General features: G+C 44.3%; 2 protein-coding genes across 3 annotated transcripts in view; both read left to right on the top strand.

Moving 5' to 3' along the window:
• ormdl1 (ORMDL sphingolipid biosynthesis regulator 1) overlaps positions 1 to 16,541 on the top strand; it is a 192,687-nt gene that overhangs the window by 101,962 nt on the left and 74,184 nt on the right. The gene's annotated exons all lie outside the window — the stretch shown is intronic.
• lrch1 (leucine-rich repeats and calponin homology (CH) domain containing 1) overlaps positions 1 to 16,541 on the top strand; it is a 56,454-nt gene that overhangs the window by 7,709 nt on the left and 32,204 nt on the right. For both annotated transcript variants that reach the window (XM_033987503.2, XM_055230598.1), the window contains exons 2-7: positions 5,507 to 5,651; positions 6,397 to 6,523; positions 9,856 to 9,961; positions 13,246 to 13,382; positions 14,881 to 14,996; positions 16,037 to 16,124. In XM_033987503.2, the coding sequence (XP_033843394.1) occupies positions 5,507 to 5,651; positions 6,397 to 6,523; positions 9,856 to 9,961; positions 13,246 to 13,382; positions 14,881 to 14,996; positions 16,037 to 16,124 (719 nt within the window). The remainder of the gene's footprint in view (positions 1 to 5,506; positions 5,652 to 6,396; positions 6,524 to 9,855; positions 9,962 to 13,245; positions 13,383 to 14,880; positions 14,997 to 16,036; positions 16,125 to 16,541) is intronic.

Genomic DNA, 16,541 nt, shown 5'->3' with positions numbered 1-16,541 from the left:
TTTTTAGAAAATGCCGTTTTCACCCAAAACATCATTTTAACGTTTTAGTGTCAAAAAGTGATAGTGCCCCTTCAGAGCTCTATCACAATCAGCTGCATCGCACTAATGAAACTCCTGCACATCACACCAGGTTTGTGAAGTCGTAGTGCACAGTTTGTGTCATGTTTTTGTATATTTATGGAGGATTGTCGTGTGGAGCGTGGGTGAGGTCGGCTTGTGGGCGGAGCCTCGTACAGGATCTTACAGGGTTTGAATAGGGCCCGGGAGAGATCTCTAGATTACTCAAACATGTAGGGATCACATCTAAGAGAGGAGGAGGAAGAAGGAAGAGGAGGAGGAGGAGCAGGAGAGGAGGGGAAGAGCAGGACGAGGAGGAGAGACGAGGAGAATGAGCAGGAGGAGGAAGTAGAACAAGAGGAGGAGCACGAAAGGGGGAAAGAGCAGGAGGAGGAGAAAGAAGAGGAGGAGGATAGACGAGGAGAATGAGCAAAGAGCAGGAGGAGGAGAGAGGAGGAGAATGAGGAAGAAGAGGAGGAAGAGCAGATGGTAGAATGTAGGTCAGCGTCTCTCCTCTGGGACGTGTTTGTGTGACACTGAACCATGTGACCTGAACGCGGCGCGCACTGATCTGACTCGTCAAACAGACCTGGAGTTGTGTTTTGTTTCATTTATTATTAGTCTGTGACATCTACAAAGCTCAAAAACGCTCTGTTCCACCTTGTGATGTCATCAAGTGGTAGTTTCCAAGTTAACTCCTCCTACTTTTTACCTTTAGTTCAGCCGAGATCGCATGAGTCCCTAGAAATGGTTTTATGGTCATAATGTGGAATATTACAGCCGAAGGGACGGCATTTCCATGGAAACACCTCCCCCCTCCAGTCAGGTCTGTGGAGATGCAAGCCCCGTCTGTTCTGTGGCTAAAAGTGAAGGTTTTTAGATGAATATTGTGACTTTAATGTGTCAGTTATAGTGTAATGTGTCGTCAAGTGTGGTCCATGTTTAGCCGTGCTGCGGTACGCTCATGTGAGAGTCGTATCTGGTATCAAGTATCGAAACTAGATACTCGTTTGAACAGGTATCGATACTGAAAGAGTCACATTGACAGAAATGAACCTGAGCTGCATCTGAACAAGTATAAGACACATAGACTAGTGAACACCACAGACTGTTTATGTAAATGGACAGAGCTAACCTGCCGCCGCCGCGTTCCAAACAGGAAGTGATCGTGGACGCACTTCCTGCTCCATCGACTCTGTGTCCTCTCTCTGTCTCTGCATCTGTCAGACTCATTTTGGTCTTAAATGTTCGTATTAACCCTCTACATGATCCTGGGGTTGTTGTTTGTTTTGTTTTTTTAGTTTTTTTTTAATTTTTTTATTTCATTTTATTTTATTTTTTATTTTATTTTTTTCTTGTTATTTTGAGTTTATTTCTTTATTTTTTTCTTGTTATTTTGAGTTTATTTCTTTATTTTATTTTTGTTATTTTGAGTTTATTTTTTCTTATTGAGGTTTTTTTTTTGTTATTTTCATTTTCCTTTTTTGTTATTTTGAGGTTATTTATTTTTCTTATTTTGAGTTTATTATTATTATTATTATTATTATTATTATTATTATTATTATTATTATTATTATTATTATTATTATTATTTTGTTATTTTGAGTTTGTTTTTTTTAAACTGTCCCCTCTCTCTGTCTCTGCTGCTTCAGACTCATTCTGGTCTTAAATGTTCGTATTAACCCTCTACATGATCCTGGGGTTTTTATTTCACTATTGTGTCTGTAAATCAAGATCTGAACATTAATAACAGACAAATCAGGTCCTTCAGGTTTGACGATGTCGCTGTTGCTTCAGATTGGCTCTTCGGTTGCTATGATACTGACTTCAGCCAAACGTTATGGATCACGTCACGCTGACTTAGTCCACATCTTTATACGGACCATAGTTTACACGCATGGACCCACTAGACACGTACACATGTATAACACACATGGACCTGGTTCAGTCCTGGTTTAGTCCTGGTTTAGTCCTGGTTTAGTCCTGGTTTAGTCCTGGTTTAGTCCTGGTTTAGTCCTGCTTTAGTATAAACTTGTTTATTTGATATTATCTTTGCGCAGACTGAGGTTTAACACAAACGTTTATGATCAGAGTGGTGTTTTAGTGGATCTGTTGTGATTCTTCAGAGCCGTTAAACTGCACGTCTCTGTGTAAATGTAAATACGGATGAAAAATATCGACCAGTGGAACAATCTGAACATGAGACAAAACGCACTTTATGTTCATCATCTTCAGAAACACAAGAGAAAAGCTCCATTAATGTGGATTTTTTGGTGAAAATGTGGCTCATCATTAAGGGTCAAAAAAAGCCACGGAATCGTATTGAATCAATTTGACACATATCGTATCGTATCGAATCGAAAAAGTACAGTATCGTATCTGCAAAAGCTCAGCGATATCCAGCCTTAATTTACAGTTTCTGTTCGTTGGCTCAGCTGGTAGAGCGTTGGTTGGTTTGCGGTTTGACCCACAGGTTGGCGGTCTGACTCCAGCTCCCACAAATGAATGCTTTTGTTGTGTCCTTGGGCAACACACTTAACCCCCCCCCCCTCGTCCCCGCTCTGAGTGAAGCTGGAGAAACACTCTATAAAAATGTGACCGTTTACCAGTGAGAGTGAGCTGTGCCTGAGTCAGAGTTTGCATCATCGTAAACTGATCTCACACCTGTTAGCATTTTGGCTAGCACTGCTGTTTTCTTTGTTTAAGGAAGGATGGTCTTTCCTCACAAAAATATCTTCTTTATCTCTCCTCTCAAACCGTTTCTTTTCTGTGGCTCAGATCTGAACCTCACTCTGTTCAAAGCAGTGGTCAGTGTGTTTGAGATGGAGATGAACAGCAGACTGTGGTCCTGAGCTGCTCTTTGTCGTGTTAGTTCACTCTTTTATGGAGATGAACAGCAGACTGTGGTCCTGAGCTGCTCTTTGTCGTGTTGTTTCACTCTTTTATGGAGATGAACAGCAGACTGTGGTCCTGAGCTGCTCTTTGTCGTGTTGGTTCACTCTTTTATGGAGATGAACAGCAGACTGTGTCCTGAGCTGCTCTTTCTTGATGTTGGTCCTGTCTCTTATGAAGTGTCTGTTTAGTTTCTCCAGTGTAACTTTGTTTTACTTTGTTTATGACTCGAGGTTTTGAACCAGATTCTGTTTTAAAGTGTTTGTGGGTTTGAAATACACCAGAATCTCAAACTGTCTGAAAATTTTCTCAAGTTTTTCAGACACATCCGCGGTGTAAGGGATGGTCACGCGTTTCAATTACGCTACTTTCCAGGTTGAAAAATTGCAGATCCCAGTGAGATATTAGGAGCCGATTCCCGTCTGCCCTTTTAAACGTCGTCACAGCAAAGCGCCGCATGCTGTAGCGCCCCCTATGGACAGACACACGTCGCACTAGAGCAGAACTTTTTTTACATTTGTACCAAAATCACGACGCGACGCTGCAGAATCCCACGAGTATCAACGATTAAGAAAATAAAACTGGAGAAGGAAGAGCGGACGTCTTGACACAGATGACTCAAACCTCGTGGGCTGGAAGTGTTCATTCTTTCATCGTTCTCTCTCTCCTCCTCCTCTTCCTCCTTCTCTGCACACTCACTCCTCTGTCTCTCTCTATTCATCATCTGCTCAAGTCTATAACCTTCACGTGGATCAGTCCTGGTTTAGTCCTTGATTAGACCTGGTTTAGTCCTGGTTTAGTCCTGGTTTAGTCCTGGTTTAGTCCTGGTTCAGTCCTGGTTCAGTCCTGGTTTAGTCCTGGTTCAGTCCTGGTTTAGTCTTGGTTTAGTCCTGGTTCAGTCCCGGTTTAGTCCCTGTTCAGTCCCGGTTTAGTCCCGGTTCAGTCCCGGTTTAGTCCCGGTTTAGTCCTGGTTCAGTCCCGGTTCAGTCCTGGTTTAGTCCTGGTTCAGTCCTGGTTTAGTTCTGGTTTAGTCCTGGTTCAGTCCTGGTTTAGTCCTGGTTCAGTCCTGGTTTAGTCCTGGTTCAGTCCTGGTTTAGTCCTGGTTCAGACCTGGTTTAGTCCTGGTTTAGTCCTGGTTTAGTCCTGGTTTAGTCCTCTCTGTGCAGATGAGGGTCAAAGGTCAGAGTTCATTACTAAAGTCGTGTTAAATGAGCACTTCCTGTTTGTGTCATGTGACGTCGCTGCCTCTGATGCAGATGTGAGATTTAAAGTTCGACCTTTGACCCTGTTTCTCTGACAAAATGAAAGAGGAGTTTTTAAAGTACCATCTTTTCCTCCGAGCTTTTGTTTGACACGTGAGTTTTACTCTTCAGGTCAGTGTCAGTCTCTGTCTTTTCTTCTGGACGTGTTTAAAGTGGAGGTCCAGGTCTAAACCAGGACTAAACCAGGACTAAACCAGGACTAAACCAGGACTAAACCAGGACTAAACCAGGGCTAAACCAGGACTGAACCAGGACTAAAGCAGGACTAAACCAGGGCTAAACCAGGTCTAAACCAGGACTAAACCAGGACTGAACCAGGACTGAACCAGGACTAAACCAGGACTGAACCAGGACTAAACCAGGACTAAACCAGGACTGAACCAGGACTAAACCAGGACTGAACCAGGACTAAAGCAGGACTAAACCAGGGCTAAACCAGGACTAAACCAGGACTAAAACAGGACTAAACCAGGACTAAACCAGGACTAAACCAGGGCTAAATCAGGACTAAACCAGGGCTAAACCAGGACTAAACCAGGACTAAACCAGGACTAAACCAGGGCTAAATCAGGACTAAACCAGGGCTAAACCAGGACTAAACCAGGACTAAACCAGGACTAAACCAGGGCTAAATCAGGACTAAACCAGGACTAAACCAGGACTAAACCAGGACTAAACCAGGGCTAAATCAGGACTAAACCAGGACTAAACCAGGACTAAACCAGGACTAAACCAGGACTAAACCAGGGCTAAATCAGGACTAAACCAGGACTAAACCAGGACTAAACCAGGACTAAACCAGGGCTAAATCAGGACTAAACCAGGACTAAACCAGGACTGAACCAGGACTAAACCAGGACTGAACCAGAACTAAACCAGGTCTAAACCAGGACTAAACCAGGACTAAACCAGGACTAAACCAGGACTAAACCGGGCCTGTCGTTGTTCAGAGGAAGTACCAAACACGGGCTGGGGGAACAATCGCAGTGACATTTCTTGGCCTTATTTGGGCGCCGCCGCCGCCGCTGCTGCTGCTGATAAACTGTGGGACAGGAAGTGAGGTCATCAGGTCAGACTTTCAAAACAAAGACTCAAGTTTGAGATTTAAGACGAACGATGTGATGCCAGTGTGAAAATATGAAAACAGCACCAACTTTAACAGCTGAACTACAGTTTACTTTTTAGTCCTGGTTTAGACCTGGTTTAGTCCTGGTTTAGTCCTGGTTTAGTCCTGGTTTAGTCCTGGTTCAGCCCTGGTTCAGTGACTCAAACCGTCCTCTCGTTTTGTCTTTCAGACTTGTCTAAAAACAGACTGGTGGACGTTCCTGCAGACGTCTGTCACCTGGTGGCGCTGGAGAGTCTGAATCTGTATCACAACTGCATCAGGACTGTGCCCGACTCAATGATCAGCCTCCAGAGTCTGACCAACCTCAACCTCAGGTGAGAGGAGGAGGAGGGAGGAGGAGAGAGGAGGAGGAGAGAGGAGGAGAGGGAGAGGGGGAGGAGAGAGGAGGAGAGGAGGAGAGGGGGAGGAGAGAGGAGGGGAGGAGGAGAGAGGAGAGGGGGAGGAGGAGAGAGGAGGAGGAGGAGAGGGGGAGGAGGAGATGAGGGGGAGAGAGCAGGGGGAGAGAGCAGGAGGAGAGAGGGGGAGAGGAGGAGGAGAGAGGAGGAGAGGGGGAGGAGAGAGGGAGAGGGGGAGGAGAGAGGGAGAGGAGGGGGAGAGGGGGAGAGGGGGAGAGGAGGAGGAGGGGGAGGAGGAGAGGAGGACGAGGAAAGGGGGAGGAGAGAGGAGGAGAGGGGGAGAGGAGAGGAGGAGAGGGGAGGAGGAGAAGAGGAGAAGAAGAGAGGAGGAGGAGAAGAAGAGAGGAGGAGAATAGGAGAGGAGGAGGAGAGGATGTCAGATGGGATCAGTTTGATGGAGCACAGATAAGTCAGTGGAGGGATGAAGGGAGGAGGGAGAGGGAGAGAGAGAGAGAGAGAGAGAGCTCTGGATGGAGGGATGAGTCAGAGCTGGTGTGTTTCAGGAGGACGATGCTTTTCATGTGTTTTATTAAATCTTTCCCCCTAACCCTCTCTCCTCCTTCTCCCATCCCTCTCTCCTCCCCACCACCTCTCCCCCCCTCCCCCTCCCCCTCCCTCTCTCCCCCTCCCCCCTCTCTCTCTCTCTCTCTCTCTCTCTCTCCAGTCGTAACCAGCTGACCTCGTTGCCGTCGTCTCTCTGCGCTCTTCCTCTCCGTGTGCTCAACGCCAGTAACAACAAACTGGTGACTCTCCCTGAGGCTGTGGGGCAGCTGCAGCGGCTCATGGAGCTGGTGAGAGCCGGAGCCACGGCCACGGCTCACTCTGAAGAGCCACGAACGTCAGGGTCATGAGAAGTATCGAGACTCAGACCAGTCGATACCAGAACTAGAGTCAGAAATACAGATTTGAGCGAGTATCGATACTGAACAAGTCCCACTGACAGAAATCAAACTTATGAGACACATGGACCTAGTTCAGTCCTGGTTTAGTTCTGGTTTAGTCCTGGTTCAGTCTTGGTTTAGTCCTGGTTCAGTCCTGGTTTAGTCTTGGTTTAGACCTGATTTAGACCCGGTTTAGTCCTGATTTAGACCCGGTTTAGTCCCGGTTTAGTCCCCGTTCAGTCCTGGTTTAGTCCCGGTTTAGTCCCCGTTCAGTCCTGGTTTAGTCCCGGTTTAGTCCCGGTTTAGTCCCGGTTTAGTCCTGGTTTAGTCCCTGTTTAGTCCTGGTTTAGTCCTGGGTTAGTCCTGGTTTAGACCTGGTTTAGTCCCTGTTTAGTCCCGGTTCAGTCCTGGTTTAGTCCCGGTTTAGTCTTGGTGTAGTCCTGGTTTAGTCTTGGTTTAGACCTGGTTTAGTCCTGGTTTAGTCTTGGTTTAGTCCCTGTTTAGTCCTGGTTTAGTCCTGGTTTAGTCTTGGTTTAGACCTGGTTTAGTCCTGGTTTAGTCTTGGTTTAGTCCCTGTTTAGTCCTGGTTTAGTCCCGGTTCAGTCCTGGTTTAGTCCCGGTTTAGTCCCGGTTTAGTCCTGGTTTAGTCCCTGTTTAGTCCTGGTTTAGTCCTGGTTTAGTCTTGGTTTAGACCTGGTTTAGTCCTGGTTTAGTCTTGGTTTAGTCCCTGTTTAGTCCTGGTTTAGTCCTGGTTTAGTCTTGGTTTAGACCTGGTTTAGTCCCGGTTTAGTCCCGGTTTAGTCCTGGGTTAGTCCTGGTTTAGACCTGGTTTAGTCCTGGTTTAGTCCCGGTTTAGTCCCGGTTCAGTCCTGGTTTAGTCCCGGTTTAGTCCCGGTTTAGTCCTGGTTTAGTCCCTGTTTAGTCCTAGTTTAGTCCCGGTTTAGTCCCGGTTCAGTCCTGGTTTAGTCCCGGTTCAGTCCTGGTTTAGTCCTGGTTTAGTCTTGGTTTAGACCTGATTTAGACCCGGTTTAGTCCCGGTTTAGTCCTGGGTTAGTCCTGGTTTAGACCTGGTTTAGTCCTGGTTTAGTCCCGGTTTAGTCCCGGTTCAGTCCTGGTTTAGTCCTGGGTTAGTCCTGGTTTAGACCTGGTTTAGTCCTGGTTTAGTCCCGGTTTAGTCCCGGTTTAGTCCCGGTTTAGTCCCGGTTTAGTCCCGGTTTAGTCCCGGTTTAGTCCTGGTTTAGTTTTGGTTTAGTCCTGGTTTAGTCCTGGTTTAGTCTTGGTTTAGTCCTGGTTCAATCCTGGTTTAGTCCCGGGTTAGTCCTGGTTTAGTCCTGGTTCAGTCCTGGTTTAGTCCTGGTTTAGTCCTGGTTCAGTCCTGGTTCAGTCCTGGTTTAGTCCTGGTTCAATCCTGGTTTAGTCCCGGGTTAGTCCTGGTTTAGTCCTGGTTCAGTCCTGGTTTAGTCCTGGTTTAGTCCTGGTTCAGTCCTGGTTTAGTCCTGGTTTAGTCCTGGTTTAGTCCTGGTTCAGTCCTGGTTTAGTCCTGGTTTAGTCCTGGTTTAGTCCTGGTTTAGTCCTGGTTCAGTCCTGGTTTAGTCCTGGTTTAGTCCTGGTTTAGTCCTGGTTCAGTCCTGGTTCAGTCCTGGTTTAGTCCTGGTTCAGTCCTGGTTCAGTCCTGGTTTAGTCCTGGTTTAGTCCTGGTTTAGTCCTGGTTCAGTCCTGGTTTAGTCCTGGTTTAGTCCCGGTTTAGTCCCCGTTCAGTCCTGGTTTAGTCCCGGTTTAGTCCCCGTTCAGTCCTGGTTTAGTCCCGGTTTAGTCCCGGTTTAGTCCCGGTTTAGTCCTGGTTTAGTCCCTGTTTAGTCCTGGTTTAGTCCTGGGTTAGTCCTGGTTTAGACCTGGTTTAGTCCCTGTTTAGTCCCGGTTCAGTCCTGGTTTAGTCCCGGTTTAGTCTTGGTGTAGTCCTGGTTTAGTCTTGGTTTAGACCTGGTTTAGTCCCGGTTCAGTCCTGGTTTAGTCCCGGTTTAGTCCCGGTTTAGTCCTGGTTTAGTCCCTGTTTAGTCCTGGTTTAGTCCTGGTTTAGTCTTGGTTTAGACCTGATTTAGACCCGGTTTAGTCCCGGTTTAGTCCCGGTTTAGTCCTGGGTTAGTCCTGGTTTAGACCTGGTTTAGTCCTGGTTTAGTCCCGGTTTAGTCCCGGTTCAGTCCTGGTTTAGTCCCGGTTTAGTCCCGGTTTAGTCCTGGTTTAGTCCCTGTTTAGTCCTGGTTTAGTCCCGGTTTAGTCCCGGTTCAGTCCTGGTTTAGTCCCGGTTTAGTCTTGGTGTAGTCCTGGTTTAGTCCTGGTTTAGTCTTGGTTTAGTCCTGGTTTAGTCTTGGTTTAGTCCTGGTTTAGTTTTGGTTTAGTCCTGGTTTAGTCCTGGTTTAGTTTTGGTTTAGTCCTGGTTTAGTCTTGGTTTAGTCCTGGTTTAGTCTTGGTTTAGTCCTGGTTTAGTTTTGGTTTAGTCCTGGTTTAGTCCTGGTTTAGTTTTGGTTTAGTCCCGGTTTAGTCCTGGTTTAGTCTTGGTTTAGTCCTGGTTTAGTTTTGGTTTAGTCCTGGTTTAGTCCTGGTTTAGTCTTGGTTTAGTCCTGGTTCAATCCTGGTTTAGTCCCGGGTTAGTCCTGGTTTAGTCCTGGTTCAGTCCTGGTTTAGTCCTGGTTTAGTCCTGGTTCAGTCCTGGTTCAGTCCTGGTTTAGTCCTGGTTCAATCCTGGTTTAGTCCCGGGTTAGTCCTGGTTTAGTCCTGGTTCAGTCCTGGTTTAGTCCTGGTTTAGTCCTGGTTCAGTCCTGGTTTAGTCCTGGTTTAGTCCTGGTTCAGTCCTGGTTTAGTCCTGGTTTAGTCCTGGTTTAGTCCTGGTTTAGTCCTGGTTCAGTCCTGGTTTAGTCCTGGTTTAGTCCTGGTTTAGTCCTGGTTCAGTCCTGGTTCAGTCCTGGTTTAGTCCTGGTTCAGTCCTGGTTCAGTCCTGGTTTAGTCCTGGTTTAGTCCTGGTTTAGTCCTGGTTCAGTCCTGGTTTAGTCCTGGTTTAGTCCTGGTTTAGTCCTGGTTTAGTCCTGGTTTAGTCCTGGGTTAGTCCTGTTTTAGTCCTGGTTTAGTCCTGGTTTAGTCCCGGTTTAGTCCTGGTTTAGTCCCGGTTTAGTCCTGGTTTAGTCCCGGTTTAGTCCTGGTTTAGTCCTGGTTCATCACATGTTAAATCTAAATGTGTTTGTTTTTAGGACGTGAGCTGTAACGAGATCACGGCTCTGCCTCGTCACATCAGCCGCCTCAAGTCGCTGAGAGAACTCAACGTGAGGAGGAACCTTCTGTGCGTGCTGCCCGACGGTCAGTCCGAGCGCTCGCCATCACGGGACGCCGAGAACGCCGTCGTTCAAATATGTGTGACGTTAAAATGAAAACATCATTTCACTTTTGTTTATGTAACGTATGGAGAAAGAGACGACACTTAGAACACACACTTCTGTTAGAAATGAAAGGATTAGGATTAAAAGTGAATGGATTAGGATTAAAAGTGAATAGATTAGGGTTTAAAGTGAAAGGATTAGGATTAAAAGTGAATGGATTAGGATTAAAAGTGAATAGATTAGGGTTTAAAGTGAATGGATTAGGGTTAAAAGTGAATGGATTATTGTTTAAAGTGAATGGATTAGGATTAAAAGTGAATGGATTAGGGTTTAAAGTGAATGGATTATTGTTTAAAGTGAATGGATTAGGATTAAAAGTGAATGGATTAGGGTTTAAAGTGAATGGATTATTGTTTAAAGTGAATGGATTAAGGCTGGAGCCTGGAGGGAGCAGTGTGTTGTTTGTGTAGTTTGTTTCAGAAAAATGCAATCCAGCCTTTTTCCGAGGTTTGACGCGAGCGAAGCGTCTCCATCAAACACTTCTGCTGCTGTTTGTGCCGTTACGGCGTGACCCCGGGGCAGTGATCGTCTGAACGAGCCGGGACAGAGAAACTGTTTGTGTTTTTAAATGTCGCTCTCAGACGCTTCACTCACGCCGGTTCACTCTGGTGTTCCACTGTGGACCTGTCATGACCAAACTGAGGGTTATGGTCATCCTCGTGGTCCTGTAGGAGCGTGCGGTCGTCCTCGCCGTGACCGTCCCGCTCGCCTGGCTGCGTGGTCGTTGTGGTCGTGTGCGGTGGTTTTGTGAGGTCACGTGTAAACACCGAGGCGTGCGGTGGATCGGCGCAGCGTTTACAGAGACACTAAACACAAACCAGGGAAAACATTTGTATTCAAACATTTGTTAAAAATCAAACTCGAAACTAGTCTGGGTCTGAATCCGGACTGAACCAGGACCGAGTCTGGACCAAAGCAGAAACAGTGCGGACACAGATGAGCGAGACGTCCTCTGCACTGACACAGTCGTGACGTTTATCTGAAGCGCAGTTTCACAGTGTTGAGGCTGAGTCTGGTGTGTGTCACTTGGGTTTGGCTCCTGTGGCTTGTGGTTTGTGTATTTTTATTTTTGGAGACTTGGGTGTGGTGCAGTTAAGTCGGGCTTAATTTACTCAGATCTAACATGAGTCCGATCAATGCGGAGGAAAGGGCCTCAACTACTCTGTTTAATCTATATTATTATGTTTCCTCATCATAAACAGACCTGGAGTTGTGTTTTGTTTCATTCACACACAAACCTGCAGATTTAGGCTGAGTTCTTCTCTCAAACTGAAAACACTCTGTTCCACCTTGTGATGTCATCATGTGGTGATACAGGAAGTGCTCCGCTGTGTTTTTAAACTCCACACACCTTCATTTCTAGAATCATTTGGATCATTTCAGTCCTGGAGTTGTCTCTTATCTCGACTGAACTAAAGGTAAAAGGAGGAGTTAACATGAAAACTCCCACTTGATGACATCACAAGGTGGAACAGAGCATTCTGAGCTTTGGAGACGTAAAACACTAATAAAAAAGTGACTCAAACATGTGTGAATGAAACAAAACACAACTCCAGGTATAGTTTGACTTAAAGCTCACAGTGTTCTAATGTTGTTCTGATGTTGTTTTGTTGTTGTTCTGATGTTTTTCAGATGTTGTTGTTCTGATGTTGTTCTGATATTGTTGTTGTTATTCTGTTGTTGTTTTGATGTTGTTTGGATGTTGTTGTTGTTCTGTTATTGTTCTGTTATTGTTCTGTTGTTGTTCTGATATTGTTGTTTGGTAGTTGTTGTTGTTCTGTTGTTCTGTTATTGTTCTGTTGTTCTTGTTTGGGTGTTGTTCTTCTGATGCTGTTGTTCTGTTGTTGTTTATTGTATTTATTTATTTATTTATTTGACTGGGACAGTGCACATTGATGAACAGACATGATTCAACATGAATGTAAATACTCCAGATTAGAGCCAAAGGATCATTTCCATCTGTTGTCCCAGGGGCTGGGGTCACAAAAGGGTCAAGTTAAAAATTGCACACCACATTACACTCACTGCACAGTTTCCATGGTTGCACATTCCACACAGTTGCACATTACGCTCATTGCACATTACGCTCATTGCACAGTCCACAGTCAGTTTGGCCCATTCAGGACAATTATATTCTGCACCCACCCCCACCCCTTCTTGTTCTGATGTTGTTGTGATATTGTTGTTTGGATGTTGTTGTTTGGATGTTGTTGTTCTGATGTTGTTGTTGTGATATTGTTTGGATGTTGTAGTTTGGATGTTGTTGTTGTTGTTCTGATGTTGTTGCTGTGATATTGTTGTTTAGATGTTGTTGTTTGGATGTTGTGATATTGTTGTTTGGATGTTGTTGTTGTGATATTGTTGTTTGGATGTTGTTCTTCTGATCCTGTTGTTCTGATGTTGTTGTTGTTGTTGTTGTTGTTTGGATGTTGTTCTGATGTTGTTGTTGTGATATTGTTGTTTGGATGTTGTTGTGATATTGTTGTTTGGATGTTGTTGTGATATTGTTGTTTGGATGTTGTTCTGATGTTGTTGTTGTGATATTGTTGTTCTGATGTTGTTGTTGTTCTGATGTTATTGTTGTTTGGATGTTGTTCTGATGTTGTTGTGATATTGTTGTTTGGATGTTGTTCTGATGTTATTGTTGTTTGGATGTAGTTTTGATGTTGTTGTGATATTGTTGTTCTGATGTTGTTGTTGTGATATTGTTGTTTGGATGTTGTTCTGATGTTGTTGTTGTTCTGATATTGTTGTTGTTTGGATGTTGTTCTGATGTTGTTGTTGTTCTGATGTTATTGTTGTTTGGATGTTGTTCTGATGTTGTTGTTGTTGTTGTGATATTGTTGTTTGGATGTTGTTCTGATGTTGTTGTTGTTGTGATATTGTTGTTTGGATGTTGTTCTGATGTTGTTGTTGTTGTTGTGATATTGTTGTTTGGATGTTGTTCTGATGTTGTTGTTGTTGTGATATTGTTGTTTGGATGTTGTTCTGATGTTGTTGTTCTGATATTGTTGTTGTTTGGATGTTGTTCTGATGTTGTTGTTGTTCTGATGTTGTTGTTGTTGTTTGGATGTTGTTCTGATGTTGTTGTGATATTGTTGTTTGGATGTTGTTCTTCTGATCCTGTTGTTGTGATGCTGATGATGTTTTCCTGTGTCTTTTAAAATGTCCCTGACTGTTTCTTTCTTAATGCCTCTCCCTCAGATCTGTGTGAGTTGCCGTTGGTGACGTTGGATTTTTCATGCAATAAAGTGTCAACCATCCCAGTGTCGTACAGGAAAATGAGACGACTCCAGACTCTGACCCTGGAGAATAACCCACTGCAAAGCCCCCCTGCCCAGGTACTACTACTACTACTACTACTACTACTACTACTACTACTACTACTACTACTACTACTACTACTACTACTACTACTACTACTGCTACTGCTACTACTACTGCTACTACTACTACTACTACTACTACTACTACTGCTACTGCTACTACTACTACTGCTACTACTACTGCTACTACTACTGCTACTACTACTGCTACTGCTACTGCTACTACTGCTACTACTGCTACTGCTACTACTACTGCTACTACTACTACTACTACTACTACTACTACTACTGCTACTACTACTACTGCTACTGCTACTACTACTACTGCTACTACTACTGCTACTACTACTGCTACTACTGCTACTACTACTGCTACTGCTACTGCTACTGCTATTGCTACTGCTACTACTCCTGCTGCTTGTTTCCTCCCACTCCTCCTATTGATACTTTACAGTGACATCATGCTGGGGGTGTTGTACATGTATGTATATGGCAGAATGTTCAGCAGTTACCATGGTGACACAATGCACACATTAGCAAACACTGTCAAAAAAACGTTTCAAAGTATTTTGAAAAAGCACATTTTCAGGAGCCTGTGGTCCGACCTCATGGTCCTGTTTAAGAGTTAGATTTTAAAAAGGTGAGAGCGACTCATTGAAAAACTGTTGGCTAATGCTAATGCTAATGCTAATGCTAGCTTGTGACTGTGATTTGAGAGGGACTTGTTTAACAGCACAAATCAGCTCACCTGTTGGAGTTCCAGGTTAGTCAAGTCTTTAATACCCCACAGCAGTAAACACCTCCTCTTTAATACCCCACAGAGGTAAATACCTCCTCTTTAATACCCCACAGAGGTAAATACCTCCTCTTTAATACCCCACAGAGGTAAATACCTCCTCTTTAATACCCCACAAAAGTAAATACCTCCTCTTTAATACCCCACAGAGGTAAATACCTCCTCTTTAATACCCCACAAAAGTAAATACCTCCTCTTTAATACCCCATAGGAGTAAATACCTCCTCTTTAATACCCCACAGAGGTAAATACCTCCTCTTTAATACCCCACAGAGGTAAATACCTCCTCTTTAATACCCCACAAAAGTAAATACCTCCTCTTTAATACCCCATAGGAGTAAATACCTCCTCTTTAATACCCCGCAGCAGTAAATACCTCCTCTTTAATACCCCACAGAAGTAAATACCTCCTCTTTAATACCCCATAGGAGTAAATACCTCCTCTTTAATACCCCACAGAAGTAAATACCTCCTCTTTAATACCCCATAGGAGTAAATACCTCCTCTTTAATACCACACAGAAGTAAATACCTCCTCTTTAATACCCCATAGGAGTAAATACCTCCTCTTTAATACCCCACAGAAGTAAATACCTCCTCTTTAATACCCCGCAGCACTAAATACCTCCTCTTTAATACCCCACAGAAGTAAATACCTCCTCTTTAATACCTTCTCTTTAACAGCTGTCACACTGTTGTCGTTTTGTTGTCGTTGCAGATCTGTCTTAAAGGGAAAGTGCACATCTTTAAGTACCTGAGTCTGGAGGCGTGTCACAGTGACAAAATGGCCGACTCGCTCTACCTGCCCAACATGTCGCGCCCGAACACGGGGAGGTAAGAGGTTCTGTTTTTGGACGCTCGTGTTTAATATTGCACAAAATAAAATCAGCTCTTTTAATGTTCTTTTCGTACTTATATTATTATGACACAATTAGATTAAAGCAACATTGCGTCACTTTCTGGCGGTGGTACATCCCCTGCATGATTACACGGAAATAGAAAGTTTAAAACCGCACTTGGGAACATTCTCCATGGAGATAGATGCGTTTTATGCCATACAGTTTAAGATTATAGCCCAGGGAACAGCATTTCCATGGAAACAAGCTGGAGGAGGTGTGACGTCAGGCCAAGTACGAGTCAGGTTTGTGGAGATATGAGCCCGCTCAGAGGAGGATCCATGTTTTATATATTTATCGGTGCAATAAAACCAACCAAAATGAAAAAGTTAATTAATAAATAATAATAATAATAATACATGTTTTGGCTAAAAGTTCCTTGATGCAGCTTTAATATAATTTTGATAGTACTGAGGAAATGTCCAGTGCTGTGCTATTTTATCAGAAGAAATACTTGATGACAAACACAAATGAGCATCTAGTGTTGACTGTAGATATAGTTTGACACGATTAGTAACAGGAAGTAGAGTGGCAGAAGTCATACTCAAGTAAATGTGTGACTCAGTGCTGCCCCCTTCTGATCAGAGTGTTTGTTTTTAAATGATTTGAACCAAAACTGAAACAGGCCAAATGAGATGTAAAGTAGGATTCAGAACGTGAGTTTAACTTTGATTTGGATAATGACCGAAAAGACAAAATGGCAGACACGAGCGGTCGAAATGCTCTCCCTTAAACGCAGGAGCTCAGTCACATGGGAGGAGCTCGGAGTGGAGTCGCTGCTCCTGCACGTGGAGAGGTGGGACATGTTCAGTATCGATATCTGCTCAAATGAGTCTCTAGTTTCTAGTGTCTGATTTTGGATGTGTTGAGTTTATTATATGTGAATAATCTGTGTGTGTGTGTGTGTGTGCGTGTACATGTGGGTGTGTGTGTGTGTGTGTGTGTGTGCGTGGGTGTGTGTGTGTGTGTCTGTCCCAGTGTGGAGGACATGGAGACTCACAGGAAGCTGGACTCAGACTCTGGAGTCGGCAGCGACAACGGAGACAAGAGGCTGTCTGCCACAGAGGTGAGGACAGAACAGGGACGTACGGATGATTCCAGTTTGTAGGCGCCATTTTGAGGACTTTCCAGCAGGCCACACACCAAACTGACTGAGGGGGCTCTTGAGATTCACAGGGGTGGATTTTATGTTTCCAATAACCTGGTGGTGTCTTTGCAGTCCGTTTTGAACACTATTTTTAAGACGTTTTTAACGGGTTTTAGCCTCATACTGGATCATTGTGTTATAATTGACACATTTTAAGTCACAATATTCATCTAAAAACACTTCATTAAAGAAACAAGTCTGCTGTGGCGCCCCCTATGGACAGACACACGTCGCACTAGAGCAGCACTTTATTTTCATTTGTACCAAAATGACGACGCGACGCTGCAGAATCCTACGAGTATCAACGATTAAGAAAATAAAACTGGAGAAGGAAGA

The sequence above is a fragment of the Periophthalmus magnuspinnatus genome, chromosome 21 (assembly GCF_009829125.3).
Source record: "Periophthalmus magnuspinnatus isolate fPerMag1 chromosome 21, fPerMag1.2.pri, whole genome shotgun sequence".
In the NCBI taxonomy this organism is placed as follows: Eukaryota; Metazoa; Chordata; class Actinopteri; order Gobiiformes; family Gobiidae; genus Periophthalmus; species Periophthalmus magnuspinnatus.
The sequence above is the reverse complement of the archived record's forward strand: the minus strand, read 5'-3'. Positions and strand labels throughout refer to the sequence as shown.